At 41.2% G+C, this 15,568-nt stretch overlaps 1 protein-coding gene across 1 annotated transcript in view; it reads right to left on the bottom strand.

Moving 5' to 3' along the window:
- SERINC5 (serine incorporator 5) overlaps positions 1–15,568 on the bottom strand; it is a gene marked incomplete at both ends in the record, with an annotated part of 52,759 nt that overhangs the window by 16,030 nt on the left and 21,161 nt on the right. Inside the window, 4 exons of the mRNA XM_084232933.1 lie at positions 2,298–2,509; positions 9,300–9,393; positions 12,795–12,877; positions 13,981–14,159. Of these exons, the coding sequence (XP_084089059.1) occupies positions 2,298–2,509; positions 9,300–9,393; positions 12,795–12,877; positions 13,981–14,159 (568 nt within the window). The remainder of the gene's footprint in view (positions 1–2,297; positions 2,510–9,299; positions 9,394–12,794; positions 12,878–13,980; positions 14,160–15,568) is intronic.

The following is a 15,568-nucleotide window of genomic DNA, read 5'->3' as shown; positions in this document are numbered from 1 at the left end:
CAGTATTTTACATTTCAACAAAAAGTACATGAAAAAAAAAAAAAAAGGTCTCCCACTCCCAAATGATATCTTTCTAATTTAGCTGACAACCACCCCCCCCCCAACTTCAAAGGAAAGAAGAGTTACTGAGGGGAAAGGAGCCCTACAATGCTTCTAAACTGCTATTTTAGAGATAGCCAGTCCTCTATTAACACTTCGTTTTGACAACTAGGAATGTACTTAAACATCTTTCTAGCTCCCCTGAGGTCCATCAACACTAGTTCTTAAACCACATGATCTCAGAAGAAAATTTACCATCATTATTTGTGAGACCACACATCTTAGTGGGATAAATAAGACTTACAGACTTTGCAAGGCCATCAGACAGAATATAAGGGGAGAAAGTTCTTATCTGTCAATGGACAAAAAAACCTTTGTGTGGGAGCTTGGATTACTCTGTGTCTTTGCCTTGACTCTTCTCTGCCCTTCACCCAGAGTACAAACAGAGAAAGTTTGAGACAAGGAACCTTTCAGGGCAAAAGTCCTGGTAGGAGGATACATGCATATGCTGAAAACATCAATAGATACTAGGCTTAAATCAGCTATAACCCTGAGGCCTCCCTTGATTCTCCCCCCACCCCTATCTCCCACACATTAACAAATTCCAGCAGATCTTCTTACTTCTTTGACTTTTTATCTTCCACTTGATTCTAAATAAATACTAGACTGTATTTGTTCCTTAAGGGAGTATTCTTGGTGTAGCCCCTCTAGGCTTTTCATTGTTCCAACTCACTTGGACTCTGAGTAATTTTTTCTCAACTCTCGCCATGTGCCAACATCAGAGCCAGTCCAAGCCAAAAAGGAAGGCTATGGGGGCTCAGGATTCACTGGGAGAAGGGCCTTAGGGTCCTAATACTTAAACTTAGTGGTTGCATTACTGTGACCTGAATGGGATAAGAGGGGCAAATTTTAGGCCACCCACTGACACAAATGGATTCAGTTTTACCCATTCTACCATCTGATCAAATATTTCCAGAATTATTATTAAATTATAATAACCAAAAGAGGTACAGAAATAGACCCTGCTTGTTAGCATGGGAATAAGAATTACCTTAGTAATGAATGGCATTAAACCAAGTATTTAAAAATATAACTATTTCAAAAGAAAAAATTTAACTCAAAGGATAATTTAATCAGAATACTAACATTGTTTTGGGAAATTCTTAACTGGCCAATGAAAGAGAATGGAAGAACAGTACTCTCAATTTCAATAATGGACTTGACATTCTAAATACAAAAAAAACTTTTAAATTACTCAAGAGTTGTTGCCTTTTAAAATCATTTTAGAAGAACTCAAAGGCTATAAAATTATCAGCCATATTTTCTTTTTCCTCTGTGGAAACCTGAACGTCATGTACCTACAAGAAACATAATCAAAGAGAACATAATGGCTTAAGATATCATAAGTCATTTATGAAAGACAATTCACATCTATACTTTCCAAAGCATGTAAGTTCCATCATCTCTTCCTCTTGCCTTTGAAACAAGCATAAAAGTCTGGCTCACAGGTTTCTGTTGGCTTTACTGCAGAATGATTTGGGTCTGAGGAAGATTAGCACACATAGTCAGTTGCTGGCTGAGAAGCGACCAGATTTTCTGCCTTCTGCCTCCCTAGACCACACTGTCCCTAAGTTCTGGCCCATAGGCACTGAATGAAAGATGACCCAGATACAATTATGGGGTGGGGGGAGAAAAAAACAGGGTATTTTCCATTTAGAGCCTCCTTGTAGTATCTTATTTAATCATGTAGTACCTTATTTAATTATTTAACATCTTTCTTCCTATTATTAACTTTGTTACATTCAGACCTTTCTTTTTTTTTAACACACATAGAAGAACTGGAGTGTAGGCCAGAGGTGCAGGGGGTGAGAGGATTCACCAGAGACAGAGTGAGGAGCAGAACAGGAGGATTTACTGAAATATACTGCTAAGGGGAGCATAGGACAAGGCAGGAGAGGTCTGCTGCACCATATGTGGCTTAGCTCCCTGGCCAGGGACAGAACTCAGGCCATAGTGGTGATAGCACGGAGACTTAACCCCTAGGCCACCAGGGAGGCCCATGTTCAGATTCTTTCTTTGACAAGGCACTTCTATCACATCCAGCGCAGGTGTGGGAAAGAAGAGGAAACTGGAGTTCCACCTTTTCTATTGCTGACTCATTCATGTTAAGTTAAGGAATGACCATAATTAAAAAAGAAAAAGCACACAGGGTTTGCTCAAAGACACAAGGAAGAATGGGAAAAAAACCTGCTGCTTACGGTTTTGGACCCCGGGTAAGATGGCTACCAGTGATATAAGCAGACACAGCCCTCCATTTACTCCCAGGAGAATTTTGTTTTCTGTGCAGCCATCTCTCTGTGTATAAAACACTGCCATCAAAATCAAACCTCCGGTGGCAACAGAGTACATGACGAGGGTCACCAGGGCCAGAGCGGCGAACCACAGCTTGTTGGTCTTTGTGCCTGCAGTCCTGTTTCTCCAGGAAGTGGGAAAGAGGGAGGCAAGAGAAGACAGTCAGTGACCTCTGACAACATTTAGCATTCCTCAAGCATTCACAAATGCTCTTTGGACTCAAAAGACCTATCATCTTACCAAGATTGTAGCTTTTCCAAAACTAGAAGGTTTGCGTAAATTTGCAAAAACTCCTTGGTTTAAGCTGATTTTTTTTTACACACAATAAATTCCATCTTTGATTCAAGTGTGTTCACCAACCTAAGTGATATCCACAGACTTCATTCTAGCTTCTTCATTCTGTATTTGAACTAACTTAGGACAGGTTTTGGCAGGGTTAATAAATGGTTCCTTGCAGGAGTTCTCTTCCTGTTTTTCTGTAAACACAGAGCCTGGAGGTGGCAGCCTTAATCCTGCTGCTACCCCATTTCTCTTTAGAGAGAGAAGCAAATGGACTTCCTTTACCCAAAGAGAGACAGGCTTGTATCCATGCTTTGAAGAGAAGGCTCGGTGCTAATACTGCTTCCTAAAACAATGCCAAATGATGATTAAGGGGGAATTTGAGTGGAGAGGGGCCTCCCCGGTGGTGCAGGGGTTAACACTATCAAGATATTGCCAGCCACTGCAGCGTGAGTTCGATCCCCAACCTGGATGCTACTACCCACATGGCGCAGCAGACCCCTCCTTTCTCACCCACTGCTCCCCTCAGCAGTGTACTTCAGTAGATCTGCCTGTTCTACTCCCCACTCTGTCTCTGGTGAATCCTCTCACCAGAGGACTGGCCTACACCCCAGTTCTTATATGCATAAATAAATAAAATAAATCTTAAAAAAAAGTGGAGAGTGAAATTAGTAGGAAAAGAATAAAAATCATAATGGAATTTACAAAAACAGAAACTTAGAGGTGAATGTGCTTTCTAATATTAATAAAAGGAGGGGAGAAATAATGGTGGTTTAATGATCTATAGAAATTGTTCAGAACAAAGAAGAGAGTGTTTATAAATGTCAAATGAAGAGGACAGAACAACAATTGCGGGGGAGGGGTGTGGAGTGCATCACTGTCATCTGCCTAATGATTAAATTGTCCTTTGTAACCACATTCTCATAAACCTCTACAGAGAAAGCAACTTGCTTAATGGTTCCAAAAAACTGGAAAGTGTTCCAGCTAAAATGTTTTAATGGTGAAAAAGTTACTGCAGCCAGAAACAAAGAAATTAGAGAGGAAAGGCCAAAATGATAATGACCATCATATTCCTGAAACTGAGCCAGGCACTTCCCTCCGATGGCCACAGAATTATTCTGACATAAACAGGCACACAAAGGAAACAGAGAAAATGAGATCCAAGAAAGGAGGGAAAATGAAACTCATGAAAATGAGACTCAAGGCAGGGAGGGAAAAAGGAGCCAAATAATAATCAATGACAGGAAGCCAGATGAATTATTACACAGAAACCAGCAAACACACTGACTGGTATGTGGGTGGGGTCTAATTGTTTTCTTCACTAGTCCTCTAGGTTATGTCATTAGTTTTTGAAAGACTTCCATATAGTTAATTTACATTTATATCCCAAGTTAAATCTTGAAGTCTCATCTCTGCCCTAAACTCCGGATTCACATTATCCAACTGTTTGACATTGGAGGTCTAATTGGCATGCCAAACTAAGCAAGTCCTAACTTGCTAATATCTGAACCTCCATGTCTCTGACCTATACCCATTACCTTCCCAGCCTCAGAAAATGGCCATTCCTTGTGTGCCTGGGTGCCTGTGTGTGTGTGTCAGAAGAGAGAGAGAGAGAATGTTGTGGGGGTGGGGGAACTATAGTTGCTCTTGACTGCTGACTCTCTCCCTGCTGCTCTCCTCCCACAGACACACCATCACTACCAGCAAATTCCAACTTCAGAATATACCAGAACCTGACTGCTGCTATACCATATAACCCAACTACCTAGTCTCTAGCCTGAATTATCCCCACTGGTTTTTCCTGCACCTCTGGCTCCCTCTGAGCTTGGACTTAAAATAGACATTTTGATGATATTCCTGTGTCAAACCCTCTGGTACCCTTCCCATTCATGACCTGGCTCAGCGCCAACTCTGATTTCGTCTCCTGCACCATTCCCTCACCCCTGGGGTGCAGCCACAGTAGATGCCCCTTTGCTCCTTATACAAGCCCACTGCACGCACAGTACAGTCCTCTCTCAAACTCAACTTTTTTTCCTCTCACATCTTACAACGACGCCTTTTCCTGTTCTGCTCCCTAATGCTGCTTTCTTGTTCTCCAGAGCATTTTTCACCATTGAACCTATTGCTTATTTGCTTGGCCATATGATGATCATCTGTCTCCTCTTGCCCCTCCCCAGGAGGATGTAAGCACCACAGAGCAGGACATATACCAGTACAAGGATCCTTGACTGTTGAAAACCACCTTTAGCAGCAATGTTAGCAGACTGGCTGCTACTCCTGCTGTGCCAAATTCCTTTACTCTTCCTGATGACAACTTGATTTTGCAAACACAACTTTTTTTTTTTTTTAAGAAAAATCAGCATTTAATTTTGGACAATTTTTTTTTTACTCTGAATTAGACATTTTTCATTTTGCAAAATAACATTACATTTTATCTGTAGAATATTTTATTTTTTTATTATAAATTTTATTTTTATATTACCCATACAATTACAACCCCCTTATTTTGACCCCAATCCCTCCCCTCCCCGCCCCCCATAGAGTGTCTCTGGTTCATAGTTGTTTGTTGATTTTGATTTTTACTTTCTTAGAGTTATTCTTTTTCCTGGTCCCTTATTTAAGTTTTCTAGATTCCTGCTATGAGTGAGACCATCCGGTCTTTTTCTTTTTCTTTCTGGCTTATTTCGCTGAGCATGATCCCTTCCAGCGCCATCCATGTTGCTGCAAATTGCATGTGTTTATCTTTTTTGAATGCTGAGTAATATTCCACGGTGTATATGTACCACATCTTCTTGATCCAGTCATCTATTTTTGGGCATTTGGGCTGTTTCCAAAGCTTAGCTATTGTAAATAGTGCTGCTATAAACATAGGGGTGCAGGTGCCCTTTGGAATTGATGTTTCTGTGTCCTTTGGGTAAATACCTAGGAGTGGAATTGCTGGATCATTTGGAAGCTCTATGTTTAGTAGGTCAAGAAATCTCCACACAGCTCTCCATAGTGGTTGGACCAGTTCAAACACAACTTCTTTATCTTTATTTATACCCTTGGAGGCTGCCACATTGTCTGGCACACAGTTCATATTGTAAATATTTTGAATCAATGCTGAATGAGAAGCACTTGGGAGGAAATCAGAAAAGCACCAGGCCATGGGTCAGAGCACAGAGACAGAGCAGGAAGAAGGAGTCACGCTGAGTGTTGGCTGTGTGAACACTTGGAGTAAAATTTCAAAACAACATGAACTAAAAAATCTAGTACATTTAGAAAATGTCTCTTCATTAGAAATACCTGAATATATAATCCACTTTTTGTTATTTTCATTTTAATATAAAACTGACCCTTTAAATAAAAATTTAAGCTGGAAAGAAACAAAATCCACATTAAACATCTCATCCAACCATATCACTTTGCCCGTGTGAGAACTGAGGTCAAAGGGGCCAAGTGATATGCCTCAACTGAAACAGCTATCTAGGAGCATTAAAAAAACTGCAATCGGGCCTCCCCGGTGGCGCAGCGGTTGAGCGCTGGGTTGCGAAGCTGCCCACAGCCTCTGCAGCGCCGGTTCGATCCCCAGCTGCTCCCCAGCCACCGGAGAGGGTCCCGCATGGCGCACAGACCTCTCCTGCCACCCGCTGCTCCCCTCAGCAGTGTACTTCGGTCCTTCTGCCTGCTCTACTCCCCGCTCTGGCTCTGGTGGATTCTCTCACCCTCCCGCGCTTCTGACTGTACCCAGTGCTTGTATAAACAAAACAAAACAAACAAATAAATAAATAAATAAAACATGCCTCTATTTAAAAAAAAAAAAAAAAAAAAACCTGCAATCTCCTGGCCTCCAGGCCCATGACCTTTCTCTTCTACTGCCTTTGGGATCTTCTTCTTCACAACATTAACAAGAAATGAAAGAAAAAGCAGTTTGGTTGTTTCATGAGGAGTGATGAGAATTATATTTTCTCTAATTTGTAAGCAAGCCTGTAAAAAAACACTCCCCCCCCCCCGGAAAAAAAAAATTACAAAATTAGACAAATTTAAATGAAAATAACAATATTAGAGAGCTTCTTAGGTTAATCCTAATTTTAGGCATATGAATCAACTATGAACATGTTGGCAAGAGATTTTGTGGGGATACTGTCTTCAAAGTCTGAAAAACAGCAAAGTCATTTGTTACAAAGCTCTTAAGTCATTCTTACTGAATGGTTCCTGGAAAGTTTTTATAGCAACCAAACTCTTCCAAAATGTCTGTTAAAACTTGGCATCAATAATTACTACCAGAAAATGATTTCAGAATCAATCAAAACATTAACATCAGAGTGAAGAAGCACAAGAATTCTCAAGAGAAAATATGATTTAATGGGCAAATAAGGCACTGTTTCCAAGATACTAATATTTCACCATGAAGTTCTCTACCAGAAGTAGATTTCTGAAAACTTTAGCAAAAATTTAGGATGCTACCTTTATTTTTGTCTAATAAAAAATTCATAATTAAAGTACAGTAAGGATTATCATGCAAGTGTAAATCAATTAAAATGCATTTCTATGCAAATCAAAACTACAATGAGATACCATCTCACACCAGTGAGAATGGCACATACTAAAAAATCTAGCAACAACAAATGTTGGCGAGGATGTGGAGAAAAAGGAACTCTCCTGCACTGTTGGTGGGAGTGCAAACTGGTCCAACCACTATGGAGAGCTGTGTGGAGATTTCTGGACCTACTAAACATAGAGCTTCCATATGATCCAGCAATTCCACTCCTAGGTATTTACCCAAAGGACACAGAAACATCAATTCCAAAGAGCACCTGCACCCCTATGTTTATAGCAGCACTGTTTACAATAGCTAAGCTTTGGAAACAGCCCAAATGCCCAAAAATAGATGACTGGATCAAGAAGATGTGGTACATATACACCATGGAATATTACTCAGCATTCAAAAAAGATAAACACATGCAATTTGCAGCAACATGGATGGAGCTGGAAGGGATCATGCTCAGCGAAATAAGCCAGAAAGAAAAAGAAAAAGACTGGATGGTCTCACTCATAGCAGGAATCTAGAAAACTTAAATAAGGGACCAGGAAAAAAATAACTCTAAGAAAGTAAAAATCAAAATCAACAAACAACTATGAACCAGAGACACTCTATGGGGGGCGGGGAGGGGAGGGACTGGGGTCAAAATAAGGGGGTTGTAATTGTATGGGGAATATAAAAATAAAATTTAAATAAATGTTAAAAAAATGCATTTCTAACTTATGTTGAGGAGCCACCCATTTGACTCATCTTTAGGATAATTAACAAATAACAAAAGTATTAATACTATTCTTTCACCCATGTATCTCATGATTTGCTCTTTGAAAAACAAAATGAAAATAAAACAACAACTACTGCTACTAAAAAGCTGAGGAAAATAATCAGAATGAAAGCATTTGGGGTTAATTTGGACAGTGCATTTTGTCTGCCCAAGATAAAAAAAAATGCATATTCATATAGTACTTTCTGTCCTTTTTTAACCCCAAATAGTATACAGTAACATGATAGCTATAAAATTTACAAAGTTATTTTTACTTCTAATTTCTCTTTTTTTGAAGATTTATTTTTATTTATTTATGCATACAAGAACTGGGGTATAGGCCAGAGGTGCCGGGGTGGAGGTGAGAAGATTCGCCAGAGACAGAGTGGGGAGCAGAACAGGCAGATCTACTGAAATACACTCCTGAGGAGAGCAGTGGGTGAGGAAGGAGAGGTCTGCTGTGCCATTTGGGTCCCCTCCCTGGCAGGCCACGGATTGGAACTTGTGCTACAATGGCTGGCTACAGTGGCTGGAGATAGCTTAATAACACTGTCTTTAACCCCTGAGCCACCAGGGGTTCCCCTTTATTCGTAATTTCTAAGTAAAGAAGGCAAGCAGCTAAGTGCTCTGCTCAGAGCCATCTTGGCTGTGGCACTCAAGGGGCTGACCCTACCTAGCTGTCCTTTGCTCAGTGCGATTCAGCAAGAAATAAACTAGCTATTAATAGTCTGACATTTCCTATTTATTCTGGGATGTGAATTCTGTTTTCAAGGCACTTAGAAAAAGTCTGTATTTTTTAAAGGCAGGATGGCTTTCTAGAAAGTAGTAAAACAGATTTGCCCAAAGAAGGAATCCTTCCACTCTTAGGCAGTTGAGAAGGGATGAAAGTTTTTTTAAGAAGTAGAGAACTACTCCATTGCATATTCTTTACAAAGGTGAACTTCCAGCCCCAAAATGCTTATTTGTTTTACTCTCCTAAGGAGGGGAGTGTAAGATAAAGCTTACCCAATTTCTCAGCCACTGCCACCCCCAGTGTCAGGCTGGCAGATGCCAGGGCTGGTGTGGTCAAGTCACACCAGGTTAACTTGGCCAAAGGAGAGCACTCAGCCAAAAAGTGAAAGGAAATGAAGCAGCAAAGGTTAAAAAAAAAAAAGTACACCTGCAGCATGAAGTAAATGAAGAATCCAGAGAGCAGGAGAGAAGGAAACTTGCAGGAAAAGTCATTTTGGTGTGAACTGCTAATAATGCCAACACAGCTCATATCAGAGCCTTTATCAGCACTGGGCCTTGGGCAGTCTCCCTGCATCCATGGGCAGGTTCTCCTGAATGAAACATAAAGGGACATACCAATTCTTGTTCCATTTGTGTGCAAATTCCACGAGCAGTAGGAGCTGGATGCCTATGAAGAGGAAGCCTCCAATGGCTCCCACATAGCGCCAGGCTGCAAAAGACCATCCAAAAGGAGATGAGTAGATTGTTCCAAGAGTTCAGCTCAAATGAAAGTAGTAACTACACCTAATTTTTATTGCATGTTCACTGTGCCTGTAACACATTTAATTTCCACAATAGCACATAAGTGAATACTACACTAACACCCACTTTACAGATGAGAAAAAATGGAAGTCCCATCGCCCAAACGAGCTGGGATATAAGCACAGTTAGTCTGTTCTGCAGGCCCAAGAATGACCTCATGTTGTAGATGCCAAATATCCTAACACTGTAGTGATTCATAAAATCAACAACCCACCATTTAAAATAAAGATAAAAATGTAACAGGGTGGTCCCCAGGGAAAGGGGAGTTGCCAGGTTACCTGCCCCACCCAAGGAAGGGTGGAGCTGAGCAGGGAGAAGGAGAAGCTGGAGAAGGGACTGGGCAGAGGAAGAAGATGGAGAGCAAGGAGGAGACCTGGAGGAAACACATGGAGCAGAGACATGTGAAGAAGCTGTGCTTGCTTCTCAGCCTTGGACTTGCAACAGGGATTGGGGGACATGGAAAAGACACTTGAAACAGAAGAGGGTGAGACCTGTTGGGAGGTTAACAATGGCAGCGTTTATATTGACTTTGATTTTGCTCTTTTCCTTCCAGACTTGTCTGGTCTGGCTCTTTCTTTCTTTCTTTCTTTCTTTTTTTTTTTTTTTTAAGGAAGTGACTTTTTTTTTTTAATTTTTTTTTTTATTAAGGCATGCTTTATTTATTTATTTGTTTGTTTGTTTGTTTTTTTATACAAGCACTGGGTACAGTCAGAAGCGCGGGAGGGTGAGAGAATTCACCAGAGCCAGAGCGGGGAGCAGAGCAGGCAGAAGGACCGAAGTACACTGCTGAGGGGAGCAGCGGGCGGCAGGAGAGGTCTGCGCGCCGTGTGGGACCCTCCTCCGGTGGCCGGGGAGCAGCCGGGGATCGAACCGGCGCCGCAGAGGCCACGGGCAGCTTCGCAACCCAGCGCTCAACCACTGCGCCACCGGGGAGGACCGGAAGTGACTTTTTTTTAAATTTTTCTTTTTTAATATTTTTTACAATATTGTTCATTTTTAAACAATATTTGCTTCCCCCACACCCCCCCAAGTGTAGTCCTCATAGAATTTCCTTCCCCAATGCACCTGTGCACCATCACCTCAGCCCCCTGTTCTCCTTCCTCCCTCCCTCTGATCCATCTCCCTTCTCCTCCCCTACACAATGTCTCTGATTTATAATTGTCTGTTTTTGCTTTGTTGTGTTTTGTACTATTATTATTATTATTTTTAAATTTTATCCTTTTTTAAAAAGATTTATTTATTTATTTATACAAGCACTGGGTACAGTCAGAAGCGCGGGAGGGTGAGAGAATTCACCAGAGCCAGAGCGGGGAGCAGAGCAGGCAGAAGGACTAAAGCACACTGCTGAGGGGAGCAGCGGGCGGCAGGAGAGGTCTGCGCACCATGTGAGACCCTCCTCCGGTGGCCGGGGAGCAGCCGGGGATCGAACCGGCGCTGTAGAGGCTGCGGGCAGCTTCACAACCCAGCGCTCAACCGCTGCGCCACCGGGGAGGCCCTGTTATTATTTTTTTACAGTGATATCTCCCTTTCCGACAGGTCCCCCACCAGAAGGTGCCTTAGGTTTGTGGCAAATTTTGGGCCTAAGCAGCCCTGCTTTGAGCCAACCCTGTTTTGGCTGGGCATTTATCCACGAAGGGATGAGTAACATTGGGTGCTTGATTTAAAAATTTTACTCTTTTTCTTGTCGTTATTGCACAATTGTATCTTGTATTATCTTTTTTTTCTATTGATGTTCTTATGCACTAGAGTATGCTTTGTCTTGATGAGGCAGATGATAGAACCTATTTAGAGTGGACAGGTTTGGGGGTCCTGGGGTGCCCTTCACCCTGCTCCATAACAAAAACACTTACTGCCAGGAAAATCAAGGGCCTAAGTTATATTGATTAGAGAATCATCAATGTCCAGTCCAATGAACTGAAATGAGGTTCAGACTGGGGGGATTCCAGGACTCAGATTCCACTTCTGGTTCTGCCACAGAGAAGCTCTGTGAGTCATGTCACATCTCTGGGTTACAGTTCATCTACAAAAATGACCTGCCTAGACTAAAGCAATGCTAGCTTGATTCCCACTCTAAATGTGTTGTTCTAATCGATAAAAATACCTCTGTGGGGAACAGAGAACTGGGTAACAAACAGTATTTTAGGTAAAAACAAGATTTGGATACAACTTCTATAAGGAATATATAAAACTAGTACAACCCTAAAAAAAACAAATGACCCCTAAAATGGTACTGAGGGGCTATAGTTGTTCCTACAACTGATAAAATGTGGAAATTCTTACTATCTTAAATTAGAACAGTGAATCCATTTGGGTTGAGTTGGCAATGCTCTGAACCACTCAAATTCAGGCAATTATCCCCCCTAGTTCTTATGAAAACACATACACACAGCGCCTCCCGCATTTTAGCTATGATTAAAGGCTTCATGTTAAATTAATTTTGTTAGGTTCTACCAGTAGGGATATAATTCAGAGTTATACAGTTTCCTGTAACATATGTTTAGGAATAGATGGAGAAACGTCTTTCTTATCCCATTTTAGCTACAACAGCAGATTTACAGCTTCTAAGAAGCCTCATGCTCTGTGTGGCTGGGTTTTCTGAGCTGTGCTCACAAAGAACAAGGTCTCCTGGGCCTCTTCAAACAAGGCTGGTGGTGTCCTGCTGACATGCTAAACTGGTTTTCAAACAAATTTTAAGTGCCTCATTTTCCCTTCAGGCCATAACCTTAAAATTATCATTTCAATTACCCCGCCAGAAAAATAAAGGTCCACACAGACCCAGGCAGGAAGAGAGGGAAGGAAGGAGGAGGCAAATGGGAGAGTGGAGAAGGAGGTTAGGGTAGGAATGGGGGGGGGGGATTTTTTCAAGTCACAGGAAAATTAGTAATTCGAAATATCAAATGTTATAGCACACCGGTGCCAAGTCCAAGAACGACCAAGACCCAAGTCCGATGCAAAAGCAAAAGCGACCTTTACTAGCTAGCTTGAGCTAGGGCCCGAACCCCCAAAGTGGAACAACACAGCGGCCCGTGCCCAGACAGGGTTGGACCCTGAGCACCAAAATCAGGCAGTTTATATAGGCAGTTTCAGACACCATATCGGGCAGTTACAGATACCTTATCAGGTTCCTGGAATTTGGATTCCAAGAATCCAAACCCAACTGCCAGCTATCTAAAATGGCTGCTGTTCTAACATGGCTGCTGTCTTGTTCATTACATTCTTACACAAATACACCCTGGACTAAGTCATTGAACAATTTTATAAAATGGGTAAAAACAAAATAAATAGATACCCAAAATACCCCATTTGTACCATTCAGAAAGGTCTCCTGGTCTGGAATGAAGAAAGCTCCTGAGCACATGGCCCCCAGCAGCAGGAATTTACAGAACCAAAAGCTGGAAGGTAAAAAGGAGGAAATGTATTTAAATGATATTCCAGGATGAACAAAAGCCCTCTTAGAAGGTAAGCAGCATGTCAAGCCATGATTCTGCCATTGGTAGTGTTCTCTCCAAATCGAGGGGAAGTAATTAAGTGACTGGGGACTGCCTTTTTCCTGTAATTAGACGACTCTGCCTGGCCTCTGATTGTACAAAACATCATTTCGTTGCAGGAATGGAAATGACCTGGGGAAAGGTCTTAGTACCAGAATTAAACTCCAGCCTCTTCTGCATTTCTCATTATCATAGCAAGGGTTACAAACAGGATTTTAGTTCTTAGGCCACTGTGTGGTGATAAGTGTAAGTTTCACCTTCCCTAAATCTAGTGTTAACAATTTCAAGAAGAGAAAGAGCAGTGAGAGGTGAGACAGCCTAGGTAAATTAAATTGTGAGCCTGCAGAAGGGAGTTGCCCAACTTCCTGCCTGAACAGATGGACTAAATCACAACTGGCAGGAGCTGTTTAACATCTTACTGTAACAACCCGTTTGATATATCCCAGCAGACTAACAAATGGCCACATTCTAACAGATGGTAGCCTATACTAACCATTCTGGTGCTGTATCTTGACAGGAGGTACCATATATCCTGATAAACTACTGCTACTTTAACAACTGAATACCCACACTGTAGCTGAGAAGGGAGGATTCCGCATTCCCAGATAGCAGAGTGACCCAGGTCTCATTAGCATGTTAAAATGCACATCTCTGGGAGAAGATTTAAGATGCTAGTGACACATGCAACATATGAAGAAGCATGTAACCCTCTACACATGCCCTAGTGTAGTCGAGTCAAAACACTGCCCCCTTCTACCCCATCCTGGTAGATAAGCCCCTTAAAAATCTTTTCTTAGCTCTTTTGGGAGAACCAGGCTCTTGTGTGTTTCAAGCAAATTCAAATAACACATTTTCCGGATGAGGTCTGTCTTGTCTCCTTATTAAATTTTACAAAGAGTCAGAAACTCTGTGGAGTCCCCAGATCAGTAACAGAGGGTCTGATGAATAGAAGGGGTCCTGGAATACTGCTCTGAATGTAAGGAGAAAGTATCCCCATGAAGACTTACCCATTGTGGATATAGGCTCTACAGCTTTTGCTGTTGTTGATTTTCAAGGTCAGGAGGCAGAAAATAAAGAAGAAACAGGCCATTCCAAAACAGACTCTATACACTGCAGAATACCCCACCAGCTTCTCACAGGTGTCACCAGCTTTAATGCCTTTACAGATATCTTCGAAATAAGGAATCTGAGAGAAAAAAGAAAAAAATGTCACCTGTGAAAATGGGGTAAAAGATAAACTGTCATTGACAGTGCCCTCAGCTTAAGTCAAAATCCAAGGTGAAAATGTACCACCTGCACAAAGACCAAGAAGGGTCTTTTCCCCAGAAACTTTTCTCAATTTGAACCCCTGTTAAAGATATGGCTCTCCCAGTTTTATTTGCCTTAAATGATAACTGAAGTATAAAATTAGGATTTCTAAAAATTACACAATTAATACATGTATACATTTTTGTGGAAATGCAAAAATAAAGAGAATAAAAAAATAAGAGACCTCCTTCATTCTCATACAAAAAATTACTTTCCTCCTCAACAGAGCTAACAATTTAGTGGGTATACTTATTAGTTCACAAATATAAATGTGTGTATATGGATACATTCCCCCATATTAATATATAACATTCACAAATAACATACAATATTCATGCATGTACATATACATACTTGTATGGTACTATATGTATGTACTTACACAGTTTTATTAAATCAAAGATTGTGTGTATTGTTCTGTGATTTCTTTTTCCCAATTAATGATAAGTTGTGGCATTCTTCCTCTATTATACATAAAATTCCAACCTGCCTTTTTGACTGCCATGTAATATTTCACAGTAAGGGCAGATCAAAATCGATAAGCATTCCCACAATGAGTTTTTTATTTTTGTTGTGGAGGGCTTTTTGTTTGTTTTCTGTATTTGTTTGTTTTTTGTTTTTTTGCTATTATGAACACTGATTCAAAAAGCACCATTGTGCACCCCTTGTTGTGGCTGCGCCGTCATTTGTGTAGGATAGACCGGAGTTAGAAGCAGAAGTTCATTCCAGATACTGGAATGTAGCATTTACATTTAATTTTCAAAAGTACAGTCAAATCACACTTTCAGTGGCAACACAAATTTATATTCCACCAGTAATATCTTAAATTGCTCATATTTCCAACCTAAACACCCAAGTTAAAGACAAAACACAATATCTTGTTTCAATCTTCATTACTTGTGAGGGTCACATTGTTAGGGGGAAAAGGATGTCCTAAAGCTAATTCCATACAGGTTTTGTGGACTCCACCCCCACCCCAGGCCAAAGCCAAAGACACTGGGAACTCCAAATCCCATCACCACCAAAAGGAAGGTAGCTGGGACCTGAGGGTGGGGTTAAGCAGCCAGGTTGAGATAAAAGGCAGACACGTGAGCTTTGGGGGTTCCCCCATTTTTGGCTCTCCACCAGCTCGCAGAGTCCAGCCAGCTCTGAGAGTGACTTTGGGTTTCCAGGTCGGCGGATTGGTTAGGACGCATTAAAGACTTAATTTCCCTATTTTCTCCCTGAGTTGTACATTTTCCTTATTTCCTTTTCCCTTGTAAATAAACCTTTTATTAACCTTTTGGT

The sequence above is a fragment of the Talpa europaea genome (genome assembly GCF_964194135.1).
Source record: "Talpa europaea genome assembly, chromosome: 5".
Classification (NCBI taxonomy): Eukaryota; Metazoa; Chordata; class Mammalia; order Eulipotyphla; family Talpidae; genus Talpa; species Talpa europaea.
The sequence above is the reverse complement of the archived record's forward strand: the minus strand, read 5'-3'. Positions and strand labels throughout refer to the sequence as shown.